Source organism: Colossoma macropomum, unplaced genomic scaffold (genome assembly GCF_904425465.1).
Source record: "Colossoma macropomum unplaced genomic scaffold, Colossoma_macropomum, whole genome shotgun sequence".
Taxonomy (NCBI): Eukaryota; Metazoa; Chordata; class Actinopteri; order Characiformes; family Serrasalmidae; genus Colossoma; species Colossoma macropomum.
The window spans coordinates 25886007-25906370 of NW_023494805.1; the positions used below are offsets into that span (position 1 = coordinate 25886007).

Sequence of the window (20364 nt, forward strand, 5' to 3'; positions counted from 1 at the left end):
AAAGTCATCAGCCAAGACATGTTTGGGCTCCCAATTTGACTTAGTTTAGCACTCAAGCTATAAGGCTAACATTGCTAACAAACACTAGAAGTCAGTAGTCACCCAAATCTTTTCTGTAAATACATGCAGAAAAAACATCTCTTAACCCACTTAAATACGTTCAGGTCTTCATTAAGGATGTACAGGCTTGTTAGTGTTATTTAGGACACAGTATGACTTCCTGTGAAGTATATAAGTGAAGCATGTAGCTGAACACTGAGAGTAGCTATTTTAGTCAGTAGGGTTATCTTGTGTAGATGTTCTCTCTCTGTGTCTGGTTTCTGACACTGACATACTGGTATCTAAAAATGAACATGTGTTGCATGGCTAAAAACAGTAGCAGCATCTCGAAACCTGAATTTTGCACAGCTCGTATACTTTTGTGAGCATATTGTTTTATGTCTTGTTGCTTCTTTTCCTACAGGAAATTTAAATGGATCTCCTATAAACATGCACTGGTTGTCTGTTTTGTCGGTCAAAAGTTTGTCATGGCGATAATAATCGCTATTCAGTAAAACTTATACATTGTAGATTGAAATGCTATAAACTAGACAACAAAACTTAAACTAGTATTTTATTCACAGTTTTTTTTTTTACAGCATTTTGGGACAACATAAAGGATATGGTAAAAATCTGGAACAGTTATTAAATAATAGGCTACAATTTTCTCTTTATTGGAATTTGTTGTCACAAAAATAATATGAATAGCTATTTAATTAGCGACATTTATCATTGAAAATGTCTTCGTTTGTACAGGTTCCTACAAACGTTTAAACTTGTAAGAATTTAGTTTCATTGCAGAATCATTTTATACACGTATCTTCAAAGAAGTTGTTTTTTTTTTTAATGAATGAAAGCAGTAATCAAACCCCAAACTTTTGAGTGGAATTGCATGTTGCCTATTTCCCCTAGCGTCCAAGAAGCAAACAGCAACTTATCCTATGCTCATAGCCGTGCCAAATTGCACAGATGACCTTAACATAAGATTGACAGCTGTGGCAAAGTCATTAGTGTTGAGAAGCGCATTAAGTCCTTCTGTGTGCACTGATTGACCTACACTCTTGTGTGCTGTTGGGTTTCTGTCAATAACCATGTTTTAATCAGGTCTCACGTAGAGACCACCAGCCCCGTTGGTTATATCCTGTTTTGACAGGGGAGTAGTGATGGTTTGATCATGTCCAGGGTTTTACAGACATCCCCTTCGTAAATACTAGATCTGGAATGCTGGTCAGGAGATTAAAGAGAAGCAAGTGGGTCAGGTTAAATCTTGCCAGGAATATTCTGAAATTCTGAACCTCGTTCTTGTTGCTCTTCTGTTGCCAGTGACCTATTTACCGTCTATCCTTGTGGGCTACAACCCAAGGCATTGTGGGTAATATACGTAAAAGAAGGGCATTGATCATATTGTGTATAATTGCAGTTTAAGCATGTTTTGACTGGTACTTCGGTAAGCCTGTTGTAGCCTTACATGACTATGGTTTCCTAATGAGGCAAGGCAAGAGAGATTATATGGTTTCCAGGTAGATTTAGTGCAGTTGGTGGTGTGATGCACAAGATGTATCACTTTAATACTCGCTCTGCTTTATGTTTTAATCCTTATTGTTTAAGGGAGATGGCGATAATGAGTAGGAATGCTAAGATTGGGTGTGTGTAAATTAGTGGATGGGTAGTATGAACTCAAATTTACATGACGATATTTTTGATTATTTGGATGAAAGCAGTCCAACATTACGACACACAACAACAACAACAATAAAAATAATAACAATAAAAATAATACATTAATGACAAAAACAGTAGCTTATTTTGTGATTTGCTGCAGCTAACAAAGGCAGCTACCTAATAAAATTTTGTCAAATTAAAGTGATCTCACTAAAGTTTGACAGAAGTAATTTGACATTTATAATGGATTACTTTTTTGAGTAACTACCCCAACACTGTTAATGGCATGCAGCAAGCAGCAAATAATAGACTAGAGGTTCATGTTTCATTTGTCTTGGGGGTGGGGCTGTTTGTTTTTGAGTCTTTCACAGTTTGGCAAAATACCTAGCATGAGACAACATCATGCTGAAATTCACTTTTATACCTCTCACCGCTAGTGTGGCATGTGTTTCTGTGAGGGTGCTTGGTTTTTAGTGCATGAGATGAACTTTAAAGTCATTAATGCTTTAGCCAGCTCATGACTCTTAATCATATGCCTTCAGAATGAATCAATATTGAGAGCTTCAGTCATAAAATATCAGAGAAAGGCTGTCTTCTCACTCGTCATTTCCATCTCCTTCAAAATATAAGGATCAAAACATTAGGACAGGCCTGGCCCTGGGACGTTGAGAGTTAAGAGTAATATGTGATATTTGGGGTAGCCTTGAATAACCAGTATTCACAACAGATCTTTTCCATTTATTTTTATCTGATCACGAAGACTACACTCAGCTATACTTACTGTAGTCCAGAGAGCTTATGAATACTCTCTGGAATCAACACACACACGCACTCACACTCATGACTGCACACTCACAGAGGTGGTGTGAGGGGTCTCAGAAGGCTAGCTTTTCCTGCTGAGTTGTGTGTGATGAAAGCTGTAGGCTGAGCTCCTTGCTGTAATCCTCTTGAGCACGGGCGAATTTAGGGCAAGCACGATTAGCGACGGCCTGCACGCTTATCACAGTCACAAACACACACACACACACACACACACACACACACACACACACACACACAGGTGCACAAAACAAGATGAGGAAAAACAGGGCATGTAGGAAGGAGACTGGAAACAGCCCCCCTTTAACCCAAAAGACATAGCTTTATTCGTCCACTGTCATTAATGTCTCTCTCTGTCTCTCTCTGTCTCTCTCTCTCTCTCTCTCTCTCCCTCTTGCTCAGTTTTTCTCTGTCTCTCTGTAAATCTCTCTTTGCCTGTCTCCCTTCCTCTCTCTCTTTCTGTTTTTATCTTTCTGTCTTGTGTCTCTCTTTGTTTTTCTCTAAGTATCTTTCATTTTGTCTTTCTCTCTCTGTCTTTCTCCTTCTGTTTTTTCTTTCTCTGTAACTCTCTGTCTCTCTTTCTCATTTGTTCTCTCTCAATCTCTTCCTGTCTCTCAATATTTTTTCTCTCTCACTCTTTCTCTGTTGCATGCTCTCTCTCTTGATCTCTGCCTTCCTCGTCCTCTCTTTCTCCTTCTTTCTTTCTGCCTATTCTCTCTCTCTGTTTCTCTCTGTTTTCTCTTCTGTCTCTCTCTCTTTCTCTCTGTTTTCTCTCTTCTGTCTCTCTCTCTTTCTCTCTGTTTTCTCTCTCTCTCTCTCTCTCTCTCTCTCTCTCTCTCTCTCTCTCTCTCTCTCTCTCTCTCTCTTTCACCCCTACCCTCTCTTTTGCTCCCACTGAGTCTAAAGCCTGTTAATCCTTGCTCTCTGGAGGAGACGCTAACTGCCCTGACTAGAAGCAGATTCAAAGTGGGCTCACACAGCGTCAGAGTGCTGAGCTTTTGAAGTCTGTAGCGCTAAGCTAAAGCTAGCACAAAGTTCAGCATTGAGCGCTAGCAGCAAATGGTGTAGCTTCAGTGGTTGTGGGTATAGTGATTGATGGAATGCTAATATGGTGTTTGTGAATGTGTTGAAGTGGTTCGCTCTCTCTGCTGCTGCCAGACCACAGTGGCGGCTCAGTGTGTGGAGACAGGCACTGGAGCAAGTGTGTGCCTCTCTGTAGTTTAAAGAAGAGGTGCTTTAATCAGAACAGAGAGTACTGGCCTCTTGAAGTTGTGTTTCCTGAAGATCATAGGTGTCTAAAGATCATCTATACAGTTTAGTTTTCTCTCTGTACAGTTTAGTTTTGCTCAAACAGCCTCAAATCAGGCCTGTAAATCTCACAGCAATTCAATTCAATTATAGTTATAACACAGTTCAAAAAACAATAACATTTCTGTGTTACCAATTTGATCAAATTGATTGTACAATTTAGAATAAGAGTGGACAACATTAAGATATATTACTGTTACTGTTATATTACTGTTAAAAATACACTTTTCGTAAATCTCTGAAAGGTGTAAACAAACTCAGAGAGAGGGGGAGCCAAAGCAAGGGGGGGGGTGAGCAAGCAAGAGAGTCACTTATGAGTTGTGTATCTGGCAGCAGTGCTGTTTAGTCTTTACTAATATGGACTGTTGTGCTTGCAGTTCTGTTGTGTGCTGATCTCTCTATTGTGAAACTATACAAAACCTTTCCTACCCATTCAGGACTTGAGGAGCATATTCTGGGTATCAGTACTTCTAGAACACTGTACAGTGCTGTGCAAAAGTCTTTAGCACCAAAGAAAATTGTTTAAAACCTTTTATCTGGGCAATTTGTGCCAGTAAAAATACTTTAGAAAAGATACAAACAAACATAAAAACAGCAAAAAATAACAAGAACTTCTTGTTTTTGAAACAGAAGATGCCTTATAGATAGGTTGATATTTTGAGGTTGTTAAAAGAAGACAGGTTTGGTTCCAGACTTCTCCATAATGACCCATTGCAAAAATTGGTTCAAATCCAGCAGAACACATGATTTAATTTAATGAAGCAATGGTTAATCCAGACCAGGTTTTGAATGATAGCTACTTAATACTGCACCTCTTCAAGAAGAGGTTTGAAAATGGTTGATGGAGCACACTGATATACAAAGAATTGCTATCTATTGTATTAATATCGGCATCAGCTCACAGTTAACATTTTGGAGCAAATCTTTGGAGCATTTTCACCTCTAGCTGAATTACAGGTATAACTGGACCCAAACACACAACGATGTAAAGAAATGACCCATACTTTGTCTCTCTCTCACATTTGCATACACATAGCAGGCATAAACACACAAAGACACACACTTTGTACTGTTAGTTTTATAATCTTCAAAGTCTTACAGAATCTTATAAATCTGACACTGCATTCACATTTCAGACCTGTGCAAACCTGGCAGGAGATGAAGAGTGGCAGAGCACGCTGAGTGTGTGTGTGTGTGTTTAGTTAAGGTCACTCATTGTCACTACACTGTATTGTGCTCTTGGTGACTGATGGCCAGCCCATCGCCGAGCAACATCCTGTTTGAGAGTGTGTGTACAGTACAGTAGCTGAGTGTAAGTGTGTTTGGTGGAGGAGGAGTAGAAATGACTGCTCAGTGTGTGTGACATTATTACTATTAGTGTTAAGGTGCTTTGGCAACAGTTCAGATTTTACTTAACAGCAGAAGGAATCATTGTGATTGGATTACGGTCGGATCACTCAGACCACATTCGGAGGTGGTCAGACACGGAAAATGACTGTGAAAGTGTAAATGTATTGCGTTTTCTGTATCCCCATACAGTTATATAAGTGGAGGATAAGCAAGGATGTCAAAGTGGAGGATACGCGCGGCTGGAGTTATTCCCAGATCCCACTGTCTTCATACACTCTGGGCTGAAAAGACTGAAAACATCTAAGCCAAGCTTGTTGATTAGTGCGTTAGCGGGCAGAGAGTAAAGGGAAGTAAAATAGAGATGACACGTGTTGATGTGCGTTTGATTTGGGAAAGTAAAACTAGATCTCATCTGGTCAGAGGATGCATGAAACACGTAAATCTCTGAAAGGTGTAAACAAACTCAGAGAGAGGGGGAGCCGGCGGGGCAAGGGGGGGCGGTGAGCAAGCAAGAGAGTCACTTATGAGTTGTGTATCTGGCAGTGCTGTTAGATTTAGTCTTTACTAATATGGACTGTTGTGCTTGCAGTTCTATTGTGTGCTGATCTCTCTATTGTAAACTATACAAAACCTTTCCTACCCATTCAGGACTTGAGGACCTTACATCCATCTCCAAAACAGCTGTGTCCTCTCTCTCTCTCTCTCTCTCTCTCTCTCTCTCTCTCTCACACTCATTACTGAGCTATATATCTCTGGCTTGCAGATGAGGACACTTCCTGGAGTCTTTATCTCTTTATCCCTCCTGAATCAACCTGCCACCTTTAACCACACACACAGATACACACACACAGCAAGAGGGAGAGAGAGATTATTGTGCAGTAGTTTATGTGCCGTAGTTTCACAGTCAGCTGTATTTTCTAAAGCTGTTATGAGTGGTGCTTGTAGACTGTGTACCATATGCTGGTGCTTATTACTCTGAAGGGAAGGCTTATACAGAACTTGTTGAGTCAACAGTTAAAGGTGCATTTACCCCCCAGGCTTCGAGAGTGTGTGTATGCACACGGCTGTGTATGTGTTTGTGTGTTCACCCTCAGTGAGACATTTGTGTTATCTGTCTCACTTACTGACCTTAGGCCTGTCAGGTATTATTTATAATTAAATTAAGTATTAATAATAACATTTCTAAACACACAAATCTTCTAAACTTTCTGGGTTGTGGGGTCTGCTGGAGCCTATCCTAGCGGTCAGGTCGCCTTTTAGCATGTCCGATTGGACTGCGAGAGGAAATCCATGCAGACACGGCAAGAACACGCAAACTCCGCACAGAAAGGACCCTGGTCGCCCAGTCGGGGAATCAAACCCAGGCCCTTCTTGCTGTGAGGCGACAACACTACCCAATGCGCCTCCCTAATAATAAATAAAAAAAAATACAATGTCAAATTGAACATAAGTTAACCCATCCTCTACAGGGAACAAACTTATATGACATTGTTTCTCCAAATTTCCAGTGTTTTTAGTGTTAGAGATTAGAGGGTTTTTTCTTCAATACTTGTTTGTTACTATGTTTAGCAAATAAACAATAATTTATTAACAATAATAAATAAACAATACAATTACAAACTATACTGTAGCCTTTTCAAAGATTCCAAAATAATTAATAGATTATTTATTTTACTTTTTAGCTTGAAAAGCCGAGCCGGTAGTCACATTTCAGTAAGTAAACAAGCCAGTCCTAACTGACTTTATCTCTGTCTAGAACACTGTTAGTTATGTGGTGCTCTCCTTGACCCAGAGCTACTCAGACATGTTGTTTTGCTAAGCTAGCAACATTTGAGTGCTGTCCTTCCCTTATTCTTGGTGGGGTTACCCTTGACCTCCTCAACCCCAACACTGAAACACACACTCAGAGGTTAATATGGAGCACCCACCACACCCGCTGGTTGTAGACTGACCGGCTGGCTCACAGAGTTACCACTTCCTGGTAAGCACCAGCCTGTTGTTTTTGTAGAGTCCTCAACAGACCTGCTGTCAGAACAGGTTATCACCATGAGAGAGAGGGACACATGTGTGTGTTTGTGTTAGTGTAACATAAGTTGACAGCTCTAATTGTGAACTGAAGGCCTTGTTTACCCTCTGCTCTGTGAGTAAGGGCAGGGAGGGGGTCACAAATGTGGAACAGTGGATGACCGACAGAAATACAAAGAGAGAGAGCAGTATGAAGGGCCATCGCTATTAATTCTATTAGTAAGTGAGGGATCCACTGATTATTTGGTTGATTATTCAAATACATTTTTTAATAAACAATAAAAATATGCTTAACTATACTTAACAATAACAGAACGAGAACCTCTCAAAGATTCCAAAATATTTCCTTGGATTTAAACCCTAGCATAGATAGTAATGTATACTTTTTAAAACCATATGTAGTTCTTGAGGCTGATGCATTAATGAAGACTACCAAAAATCATATTCACATACTAAAAACCTGTAGTAGTAACTATTTCAATGAAGCATGTACACCCGTATACCACTATTCATAGTCTATACTATCTGCATCTGTTTCATTCATTCATTGCATTAGTCTTTACTTAATTGCAATGAAAGCGAAAGACAGACTTTTTTGCATGTATTGGTTTTCTCCTGTTATTGCACTCCAAAAAAGGATAAACTATGTGCATAGTTTTATACATATCCATAAATATCCATATATATAATATATACACCGATCAGGCATAACATTATGACCACCTCCTTGTTTCTACGCTCATTGTCCATTTTATCAGCTCCACTTACTATATAGGTGCACTTTGTAGTTCTACAATTACAGACTGTAGTCTGTCTGTTTCTCTGCATACTTTGTTAGCCCCCTTTTACCCTGTTCTTCAGTGGTCAGGACCCCCATGGACCTTCAGAGAGCAGGCACTATTTGGATGGTGGATCATTCTCAGCACTGCAGTAACACTGAGTGGATCAGACACAGCAGTGCTGCTGGAGTTTTTAAACACCTCAGTGTCACTGCTGGACTGAAAATAGTCCACCAACCAAAAATATCCAGCCAACAGCATCCTGTGGGCAGTGTCCTGTGACATCTGATGAAGGACTAGAGGATGACCAACACAAACTGTGCAGCAGCAGATGAGCCATCGTCTCTGAGTTTACATCTACAAGGTGGACTGACAAGGTAGGAGTGTATAATATAGTGGACAGTGAGTGGACACAGTGTTTAAAAACTCCAAAACTACAAAATGTACCTATATAGTAAGTGGAGCTGATAAAATGGACAATGAGCGCAGAAACAAGGAGGTGGTCATAATGTTGTGCCTGATTGGTGTACATATATATTGGTAGAGCTGAAAACACATTTTAAACTTTTAAATGGCTTGGACTTTAGACTAAAATCCTTTTGCTTGTGACCCTGTATCTTAATTAAGTTTATTTTATTAAAAACAAATAATTTGGCCTCCAACACCACCAAAACTTTAACAAATAGTGACAATTTTAGCTAATATTGAGCATAACTCAAAAACACTAGCCAGTACTAGCAAATACAGCTCTGAACAGCTGTATACACTTAAAATAATATATTTTTTTCATTAAAAATACAATCAACATTAATTGCAGAAAATATGTGTCGGTAGTGTCAATTCTTAAGGTGAGATGCTGATTTTCAGACTTGAATGGGACACATTTACTTGAAAACAATAAAATCTAACTGCTCACCATGAGGGACAGGGAGGCAGTGTCACTTCTTGCTCTAAAATGCAGGGATGTGGCTAAAGAGGCTCTGCCCAAGGACTAAAACACTTTGTGTTTCGGTAGTGAAATGACCAGTATAAATCTTCACTTTTAAAGAAATCAAAAGGATCTTTAAAACATGTTAAAACAATGAAATGTAAATATTAGTTTCACAGTTGATATTAAAGAGCTTGGAACAGCCACCTTCTAATTAAAGTACCCTATAAGTAATGATTGTGTATGTTTGTTTAGCGTGTTACTACCTCAAATAATAATATTCTTCGGGTTTAAATAGATCATAATATAGTCCTTGTAAATATCTAAAGTCTGAATACTTGATTGTTTTATAACTTTCAAGCTCTGGTTCGTATTGTAAACTGCCAAATAATCACTGGACAATGTAAATTTGAATTGATCATTTTTTAATGGAGTTTGTGTTTGAGTAATCGTGACAGGCCTACCATGAATCTGAGTGCCCAGTGTGACTTAAAGATTTACTTGAGTGAAAAGTGTGAAAAGGTGAGAAAATTGCTGTGGCATTGAGGTCCAGAAAAAGAGTGATACTGACAGCGGAATAGAGAAGTGTGTGATAGTGGACGACAGTGATGGAAAGAGGTGGAGCAGTGGACAGCGCACACACTACCCATCCACACACTGCTGCTTGATCTCTGTCTGTTTGAGTTCAGGGTGACAGAAATAAACACCCAAATAGCCACACATTTTCTATATGACAAGCAGGGCTTCTTTAGAACTTCAGCAGAATACAGCAGGAAGGAGTTTTACTTGACAGCCTGCTGCCATTTTTATCAGAGACAGCTCTGTTACGGTCAGCCACAAAAACAGGTTGTGTGACAGCAGTCTGTGAATGTAATGTATTCTTTAAAAGCCTTTGTATCTAACTCATGTGTCTACAGCCGGGCTACCTCTTCCTCATGACTTTGTTACCTCGATATAAAATAGCAGTTAATGTCCATATATTTTTACTTTGTGAGTATTTTGAAAACATCTGTCGGTTTATTCATTTTTTAAAGGTTGTTGGACAGAAAATAATTTTTAATGCATCACTTTATAGGTCCAAGAATGTTTATGTGTCTAGTAATGCAAAGATGCAACGATGTATTTGAGCAGTGAGAGTTTATGAGTTTTGTTCAGAAGCCTTTCAGTGCTTTAAGGAGGAATGAATCATGACTCTGCTCCAGTGAGACTTCACCTTGTATCCTCTTTTCCCCCTACAGTCAGACTGTGCTGTTCTTTTTCTTCTCAAATATCCCTTTTTCCTCAAATGCATCCTGCTGTTCCTTCCACTCCTTTCATTCAGCCCTAGTCAGCAGCATCCCCCGTTTCCGTGGTAACCAGGGACTGATCATGTGGAATCAATCCGGGCTGCTGCAGGCATGTCTAACTTCCTGATGCTCCAACGGAAAAACACACTCAATCAGATCAGTGGCAGAAAATTCCCCAAAGGAAATGCATTGTTTTTTTGCTGAGTTGTGACTAAAGTGACAGTCAGTGACTGATCACCCTGCCGTGAAACAATTATCTGTATAGATAGTGTGTGGAGGGGGGAGTTCTGTTGTGGTGCTGATTAAATCTTCAGACTGAAATGCATGGTAAGCAGTAAGCAGCATCAGGTGCCCCTGAATGAACAATACTGTATTCACCTTTTCCTAGTTTAGGGATATCTGCCTTAATAATAAATGGCTTTTTTGTACGTTGCCTGATCTGCTAGGTGAGCATTTAGTTTGAACTAAAACTAACTAGTAGGGCTGCACAGTGTACCTTTTGTTATTCACAATACTGGCCTTTAAAATACTGACATCACTTATTTACAGTGAAAAGGGTTTTTATTGTGTGTCGTCAGCATCCTGATCAATCACAGCTTCAAATGAGTGTTACTCTGTGTTGGGGGTAGGCAGTATGGTAAAAGTATGACATTATGACACTTAAAGACATTTTCACAATACACGATAAATCGTACCACAGTATTTTTTTTTTTGATAAGTAGGAACAGGCAACACAAGCAGTGCCATGTTTAAAAAATACTATAAAACACTGCAAGTACAATTATTAATATTCTACATTTCACATACTGTGTAGCATTAAATGCAGGTTAACAGGACCAATTATGCTGTGTTGTCACATTGCCCAAATATTGTCACATTGCCCACCCCTACTGTCAGCGTTTTGATTAATTAAGATATTCATGCAGTCCAACAGAAGTTAATTTTTCAGCCAGAATAATTTTAACCTGGGGCTCCAACAAGTGTTGGCTCTGTCATCTGTAAATTGCGAGTTCAGTCTCCAGTGATGCCACAGCCATCCGGTGTTGGGAGTCCAAGACAGCATAATAGGCCTCGCTCTCTCAGTGCGATGCTAGCCAACACAGGCGACTGTCAGCTTTCTCCTCCAGGCACAATGATCTGCGTAAAGAAATTGCATTGGCAGCAGTTTGAAAAGATGTGCTGGCTTCACATCTCTCAAATGAAGCGTGTGCTAGCCCTCACCCTTCTTTCTTGGTCGCATTGAGTGAGCTGGTGGAATTGTTCATGATAAACATGGAAACAAAATAAAATAAAAAAAAGATAACAATACAGGCCTGTTTTTAACAATGAGCCTCATTCACCAGTATCTTCCTAAGTTTTTTCTTAAATGTGTTTTTGAGAAAGGTCCTAAAAAAAGTCTACATCAGATTCATGATGTAGTCGCACCATTTGCCAGATCAGCATGTATAATTGGAGTTTTCTGTGCTACTCTGTTTTCTATTACTGTATAAAAGAAGCACAATGCTGTATTGAAAAAGTATTGAACTTACACTGTTACAATTCAATCACAATGCTAATGTTTTGTTCATATCATGCAGCCCTGCTGATTTGAATCAGTTCTCATTTTAAAGATTCTGAAGCATTTCAAGTGTAGGTCTTCTAGACATCTGCACGACCACACTGATGTGACTGTCTGCTGTCAGGAAGCATGACATCTACATATTTATTGATGTCAGTAAAGCCATTTTCCAGTGTTAATGGTGAACGTGACTGGTGTAATATCACTTCACTCAGTGCCACATTGAAATTATACCAATCCTGACATCCTTGTAGAACTCAAGATGGCTGGAATCAGGACTGATTTATATCACGAAACCTGGCATGACGTGGCTGAAGAAGCGCCACACTGATGAACAAAGACAGTAGAGTAATGGAATAATTAGGACCAATGAGAAGCTGCAAAGCTGATTAGTCTCATACACTCTGTGTGATTGACAGGTTCAGGTTTGAGGTTCATTATTCAAAAGTGGCGGACCCCTCCTCCTGCTAATGCCAATATCATTCCCTCAAGCAGCTGGAGCCAATCAGAGAGCATTTATACAGCACATTCAACTTGCTGCGTGGCTTTGCAGAGCAGCAGGGGTGTGGGGGTGGGGTGCGTTTTGCAGAGAAAGAGAGAGAATCAGATGAAATCTGCATGAGATACAGACAAGACATGGAGAAAGAAAAAGCAATTCAGGAAGATGATTGTAGGTCATATAGGTGTATGATAAGATGAGGGGAAAAAAGGAAAAAAGATAAAATCCCACTGCTGTTTATTGCCATCACTCCAAGCATGCTTCCGTTCCTCATCTCTCTCTCTCCCTCTCCCTCTCTCTCCTAGCACTTGTTTTTCATTCATGATTAATGGAGTGAGACTGAATGAATGATTAATGAGGAGAGTAGGGCAGGCTTTGGCTGGCTGTCCCTCCATGGCCGGCCAACTCTGGGGTTTAGCAGGCCAGTGCCATCTCGCTGTGCTTCTGCCATCATAGCCTTGTGCTGCAAACTGTATCAACATTACCCGTGTACCTGTGCTGTCACAGGAGACTACAAAGGGTTTCAGGCCTATCTGTTGTAGTGCAGCACCTGCTGAGCATCTCCACGTATTTATTAATAGGGTTCACCCTCAAAAGTAGTTGGTTTACTATACCTTCGATTAACATTTAGGGTAGAGATACATCGATCCAACCTTTTCTCTATAACAGTACCAATTCCTACCTTGGGCTGAAAGATTAACCCTTTTCATGTACTGAAATCGCAATTTCAAAACATGCCATTTTAATTTTTAGCTTATGTTATCGACAGTGTTGTCATAACAAGTTGTAAGTGCTGTTTAACCTAATAACACTGAGCTGGTGAACTGCAGGCATGGAGCTTAATTTATAGAAAATAATGGAAATTTAAATCATAGTTGCTGTACTGGTCAGAAAAATTATAAGTAGTTAACTAGTTAGGTTCTTGTGTTTTGTAATAGCAAAGTACATAAACATAAATTGGAGTAGAGGCTAATATACTAACACATAATTTAAAGTACAATTTATTTATTTATTTGTTCATTTTGCAGTACTGGTTCAATTTTGTAAGGACCACGACTAAGAAACTGTATCCAGAGTGGATCGGTCACATATGACTGATACCCGATCCGTTTAATACGGAGAGTATCAATGACGATACTAATCCAGAATATTGGACCTAGGCATCACTAATTTATAAGTAATGACAGAATTAATTACTTACTGAATTAAATTTAGCTTCAGTTTACATTCTGCTTTGACAGGTTTAAGTCTGCATTCTGATTTTGTTCCATTTCTTTTAATGTCGAACAATGACAAAAACAGGCAGAAACATAATGGACATTTTTCTTTATGCAAAACAATGCTACATACAGTAATACCTTAAATTCAAATCATAATAAAATATCTCCACTATGCGTTCAAGCACAGATTTGGTTTTGTTTGAAAGTTTAGATCTGATTTTTAGACTGCTTCTTTCAATGAGCTATGAGTGAAAAGTAATTACACTGAGTGTAAGAGGAGTTGTTTTGAGGCATATACGCAATGAGGGAACTGATTGTGTTAACCTTATCACACCAAACATCTTACTGGCAGTACATTCAAAGATTATGACAGTGGCCTCTTCAAGTCATTTAAATCTGCTGCCAAAGTAGTTTCGATATGTACATGTCTATGTTGGGCAGTAAAATGTAATTTGAAGCTTGAAGTTTCCTTTATTGTTGGATGCGCTGTGATTTCTTTCTGAGTGAGCTCTTTTTATTGATTTGTTTCACAAGAGTAATAATAGAACGTGACTTATGTGTGATTTCTTGTTCCATTCAGGCATTTTCCTGTTCAAAAAGGCAGTTTGTGAGCCTAAAATACCAGAATGACACATTCTTGACTGTGATTAGTGGTGTATTCACTGTACGGCTGCTTACAGAACAGTCACTGTGTCTTATAACACTAGGGATTACTAGAGATGCACTGATGTTACTAGCGAAGCATTGATATGGGGATTTTGGCTGATGTTGATATCCGATATTCTTAATGTACATATCTGACGATACCGATACATAAACGTTTATAAATTGTACAAAGACTATAATATTTATATAAATAAAGTAATATAATATTTACCTGTAGACAGTTCCAAGTACAGAAAATAACAAAGAAAAGGAAGATATTTTAGTGGAGTATCCCTGCATCCCTGCATCGCCTACACATTCTGCTCTTCAATTGCAATTAAGACATCATCAAATATCAGTTTGAAATATCAGTCAAATGTAAAAAAAATGTCCTATGCCGATATTTTTTTTTAGAAATTGTCTCCCGATAGTTAGATGATTCTGATATCATTGTGCATCTTAATTGTTACTGTACATTGCTTATATGCAGTAGATATGAGTGTTGATGATGGCATTGATTTGTTAGATCCTAGCTGGCATATATGATTCTATTTTTGATGTGTTTACAGACTGTAGAAGCATTTCAGATGTCTTGCACATTTATCACATACTGTATGAATGAGCACTGACAGACAGTTTGGTGGGTGCGGTCAGCGTTTGGTTGTGTGGGATATGGGGCAGATGGTGTAGCTCTAAGAACTTAACACCACATCGGCACACACAGCAGGGGAACAGATTCCTGGAGGGACAGAAAGAAGCATAACACAAGGACATTTTTCAGGACCTTCCCCAAGGCCCAATATTTCTGCCTGTCCCTGTCCATCTCTCTCTCTCTTTCTCTCTCTCTCTGTCACTCATCCACCATGAAAGTCCAGGGATGAGGAAAGATGCTGGAGTGTGGGGGTCTTTTTGGCAAGCCTTTGAGGGACAGATGGAGGGAGAAATGACAGAATCTGGAATTGAGAGTAGAAATGGAAAGATGTTTCATCATCTCATTGCATTTGTATGGCTGGGATGAATATCTGAAGCAGTTTTTGTGGCACACTTGAATCGAATTGTTACTTTGATTCGGTCCCTGAAATATTTCTTGTTCTCTCGCTTTCGGTTCTGTAAGACTAACAGCTATCTTTGTACATTTCTCTGTGTCCAGAGAGGTTCTGCAGAAAGCCGGTGACATGCACGTCCGCATTCCTCAGTGGCTTGCATTGCTGTTGATGAATCACGCATACCATTCATGAGTGTGCAATGAAATCTCTCGACTGAAGCCTTGTAGCAAACAGCTTGCCTTTACTCATGCATCCAAACCACACAAACCAGCTCCCTCCATGGCTCTTTGAAGTTTTAGTTTTGGCACATCCTAATACTCATATTGTGGGCACTGGCATGTTCCCTAAAATCCATTTGTGGTTTTGAATGGGGATTTGAAGAGTGTAAAGAAGCCTTTGACAAATCAGCATCTGTATAATTTATTAAATTTTTAATTTTTGTTTGTTTTTCCTTGATCAGATTTTGTTTTTTAATTATTATACATCACTTTGTCCAAAATCACTGCGTATATTGTACATAGTTTATCATAAATACATTTAAAGGGCCTACTCATGGAAAACCAAATTTATCTTGAAAAAAAAGTTTGATGTAGTATGTAAATATACTGTTAAAGTTTCAAAATGTGCCCCATTCCTCAGTCCATATGGTCCATATGAAAACTTAGCTTCAGAAACAGCCTGTCTTGTATTCATTGTTTTTGTGATGTCACAAAATTTTGTGATGTTTTAAATAAATCTGCCAATTCAGTCTGCAGCAGCTCACGTTGAAATTACAAGAAGTATTCCAGCTTGGGCTGCTTTTTGAATCAGCCTCTGAAGTCAAACATAATTCTGTAGTCAGCGTCATACCCGTGTTAGGAGCTCTGGGTCTAAGTAGATTTCTTCATGAGAAAAACGAATGGCGTTTTCAAAAATTTCAAAAAATCATGTCCTGTGGTAAACAAAAAGGTTCAAAACCTGATATGCTTTGTCTTGTGTTGTTTAGCGGTCAAAATACAAATAATGTTACATACATGCTATGCAAGCTAACACTTCTGCGCATGTGACAAAAAGCAAAAGTAAGAAAGAAAAGAAAGTAAGTAAGCCCACTATATCAGTTCAGCACTATTACAACACCACCAGCTACTCAAACTGTAGACTACTACTGCCAAAGCAACTTCACTGACATGTGACAAAACCTGCTGGTTAGTGTGGAGTATTTTATTGATGTTGCCAGTCTTATGATGTCAGTTCATTGTGGAGCAGTGTTAGCTGCATGTAGCAATATTCATTTTTTGACTTCTTAACAATCTTGTGATTCAGAGAAAGTAATTCAGAGTTCTTAATATGGGCATGATGCCAACTACAGAATGAAGACACCACTTCAGAGGTCAGTGATGAACAATACAGACAGCCAATCAGAAACAGAGTCCATTTACATATATCAGTCTTAAAGGCACAGTAACAAAAGCAGCCAGTTTAATCAAAAGGAATAAAGACAGATCATAAAATGTTCATGTAAAAATGAGTGTTTTTTTTGCTACTCAAACCCACAAAAATGTTAGTGGGCCTAAGGACAGACATGTATAAAATACAAGAAGAATGTGAATATGGGCCCTTTAATGTTCACATCACTGGTGGTAAATATTGACATGTGCTTGCGTGACAGTCTGGCATTAAGTTAGCATTATGACAGATCAAACTCAGCATGCTGTCTGTCAAGTGCTGTTCTCCTGTCAGTAGGAGGCTTGTATAATCAACTTTATTTACTTAACGACTGCTGTGTAATGATGCACATCACTGTGCAAAAGATATAAGAAAATCCACTTGCATAAAGGAGAATGTCAACGGAAATTAAGTGTTAAAACAGGAGTTTTCTAAACCGAAACCAAAAATTGTTTAAAAGATAAAGAAAACGTTGGACTCCTAACAACTCTGCAAGACCCATACATATGTCACCATCAGATAAACAGTCCTGTAAGAAAATGCAACCAGCTTCTGAGACTGAACTTTAAAGGTGTGGACAAATATCCCTGCAGATTTCATTAAAAACTGAAAACCTGCTTCCCTAAAAGATTGGAAGCTGTAATAAAGGCAATTGATACACTAAATACTGAAGAACTTGATATTATATTTATCTGTTGAGGCTTCTGTGTAATTTTCTTGCTTTTTTCCTGATGGTAAATAATGAATAACATACTCAGTGGCCATTTTGACTGGAAATTAAATCACTTAAGGGGGGTCTCTGACTTTTGCACATTACTGTATATGTGTGTTTGTGTGTAAATGCAGCTATTTGTGTGTTTGTATTGGTGAGGAAAGCAGTACAATAGCAGACCTTGAGGACTGACAGACTGGTGGGGAAACACATGCGCGTCCAGTAGAAATGTGGCACACAGCTGGCCCGTCCTCAAGCAGCTGTCACTGACACACACACACACACACACACATACATAGAAACACACAATGCTGCCTTTTGCTGCAGGGAATGCAGGGGGTGTGGAACTGAGTTTTGAACAAGTGCACTTTGTTAAGTTGTGATGCTGTGAAATGCAGGACAGATTTGAAGAACTGATGGAACAAAGTGTGGAGGAGAGAGATTAAACAGAACTGATTAATCCCATCACACATGCTGTTCCATGTGTGGTGAACTTGCATGCGAACACACACTGACCCTTAATTACTGCAGTCTGGTAGGTTGTAGGGTCACTGCACACACTCACAGACCTACTGAACCTTCATCAGATCCTCCTCAATGTGAGCTTCACTGGACCTGGAAGAGAGAGCAGTAAGCAGTCTGACACTGTGCATTGTATTAATTGCACAAAGGTCAAACATGTTAGCATAAGGGTGAGTGATACGATGATATTTTACCATCATAGCAGTAACCTGCATTTTAATATACTTTATTAGTAAAATAAAAATCATCATACGGTTTTTACAATTCTTTTGGCTTATTTTCTAGGTAAATTTTGTCTGTTCAAGCTTTTTAGCAAACCCCAGTTTCATAAAAATCAAATATTGTGATACATATTGCGTATCTTTTAGTACCACAATATCACAGTCACATTCACAATATCACATTCACTTTTTTTTAAGTGACAATAATTTGACACATCCTCTACTGGGAACAAAGACATTTTATGCAACCATAGTTTAACATATAAATGTGGCAGAACTTTTGCACAGGCCATTTGTGCCCACATTATTTTATCTACATCGTGACCCATTTAGAAAGGTTCAACATTGATTTTCCCTGAATCTCTAAAACTCCTGTGAGCAGTTCTACTGTTTCATGTGTGAATCTTTTAAATGCTGTTTAACACTTTATGAAAGAAAAGAGGGCTTTAAACTGAGCCAACTTCAGTTGCCGGTGGGCTTGGAAATGGGCTTCTGTTCATCTGTGGACAAAGACACACACACACGCATGCCTAATAATACATCATAGTCAAGTGTCCTTTTGTATATTAGTCTTCTCCATGTCTCCCTCCTGCTCAGCCCACTAATAAATGAGTGTGATCTCATCCTTTGCTCTCTCTCTCTCTCTCTCTCTCTCTCTCTCTCTCCCTGCGCTTCTCCTCCCGCTCTCTGTCTGATAAGTGTGCTGTGGAAGTGGATTTTTGAAGCAGGCGTGGGACTAAGGTGCTGGTCTTGAGTGGCATGAATAATTTCCTTTGAGACTAGATGTGTGCGCGTGTGAGTGTGTGTGTGCATATATCTGGAGATGTTCTCACTTCAAAGAAGGAGTGTTCTCTATATGGGTCACTGTTTGCTATCTCTCCAAATTGATTGGAGTGTTATATGTTTTGAAATGGAAGTGAACAGATCGGTGGAGCCGTTTCATTACGCTGTCCTTGGGCATCTGCGCTACAGTGCATCTTCAATTTAAACACCATTAATTATTCACAGTATCAACACTTCTACTAATGTATTCACAATATCAACACTTCTACTGAGACGTCGCAACAGAATTACTAATGTTCCCTCGCTAAATAGTGAGCGAGTGAATTTTCTCTAGCTCTTGCTGTGCATGTCAGCAGAGGGGGCTTGTTGTTTTATTTATTTAGTAAGTGTTTACTATTTTTTTTTCTTTATGATTTATTAATTTATTCATTTTAATTGAATGGTACAACCTTATGGCTGTGGTTCTGTGCAGATGAGTGCATATAATGGAGCATGGAAAGCTGTGATTTTATTCTTGGTTTGCTTTAATGTCCGTCCTCTCTCTGTCTCTGTTTCTCTTTCAGCGGTCAGCTCCAGGGTGAGTGGGAGAGACTTCGGGGGCGTGGGTAACTTCAGCACTTTCTTGATGGACCGGTCGTCTGGGATGCTCTACCTGGGGGCAAGAGATGCAATTGTTGCTGTGGATACCGCCAACCTATTAAAGAGACTCAAGGTAAATTTTCTTTCTGGTGATTGGATGATGCAAAAACATGGGGGTGAGGCTAATAGAGCAAGTGAGAAATTACCTCACATCAGGTTAAATGCAAATATCATATCAAACTGGGACAGATCATTTCCAGTGCAGCAAGTGTATTTTTTAATGTAAGGTAATTGAGCTTTTTCAGTTGAAGGTATTTGAACTGAGTTCTTTTTATTGTGAATAAAAACGGGCGATGATAAGCTGCAGCAAAATGAACTCCTCTCTGTAAGGCTTTTATCTGCGGAGTTACTGTTATACGCTGCGCTTCAGCCTGATAGTTGCCAGGGTAAGAATACTGTGAGAAAAAGATTATTAATCTGAAGAGGCCAAATGGGTTTTCATTAGAAATCTGTGCTTGCTCAACTCAATGACCTCATCTCTTCTGCCTGCTCCATTTCTCTAACCAAATTACCCCTATCTCCATCCACTCTGATTTCCCCATTACAGCCTGGCTGGCTAAGATCAGACTAGCACGTGTACCTTGTGTGTGCATGTATATGGCCTTTAACTCTATTTCTTAGTGTATTAGGGGCAGGTATACACTCTCTGTATTGCTCAGTGTGCACTGAGTCACTTGCCTAGTAGCAGCATGACTCTCTCTGATATCAAATTGCATTAAATATCATATCGCAGATTTAACAATACCACTGTAGTGAAGTCAGAGCAGCTTCAATGTCTTGTCTGGTACATTAGCCTGCAGGTAAGATCTGTCCTTTCAAATAAACACTAGGAGCTAAGACGGTCTGTGGGTGGAGTAGCCTAAATGTTGAGTCTAGAGCTAAAGTAATGCGTCAGAGT

At 39.2% G+C, this 20364-nt stretch overlaps 1 protein-coding gene across 2 annotated transcripts in view; it reads left to right on the forward strand.

Moving 5' to 3' along the window:
- The window catches only part of sema4f (sema domain, immunoglobulin domain (Ig), transmembrane domain (TM) and short cytoplasmic domain, (semaphorin) 4F), an 84449-nt gene that overhangs the window by 50211 nt on the left and 13874 nt on the right, over window positions 1–20364 (forward strand). The window contains exon 2 of one of the 2 annotated variants that reach the window (XM_036596228.1): window positions 19391–19539. In XM_036596228.1, the coding sequence (XP_036452121.1) occupies window positions 19391–19539 (149 nt within the window). Of the gene's footprint in view, window positions 1–19111; window positions 19540–20364 lie in introns of those variants that run through there. The other variant, XM_036596227.1, reaches the window with a different exon arrangement.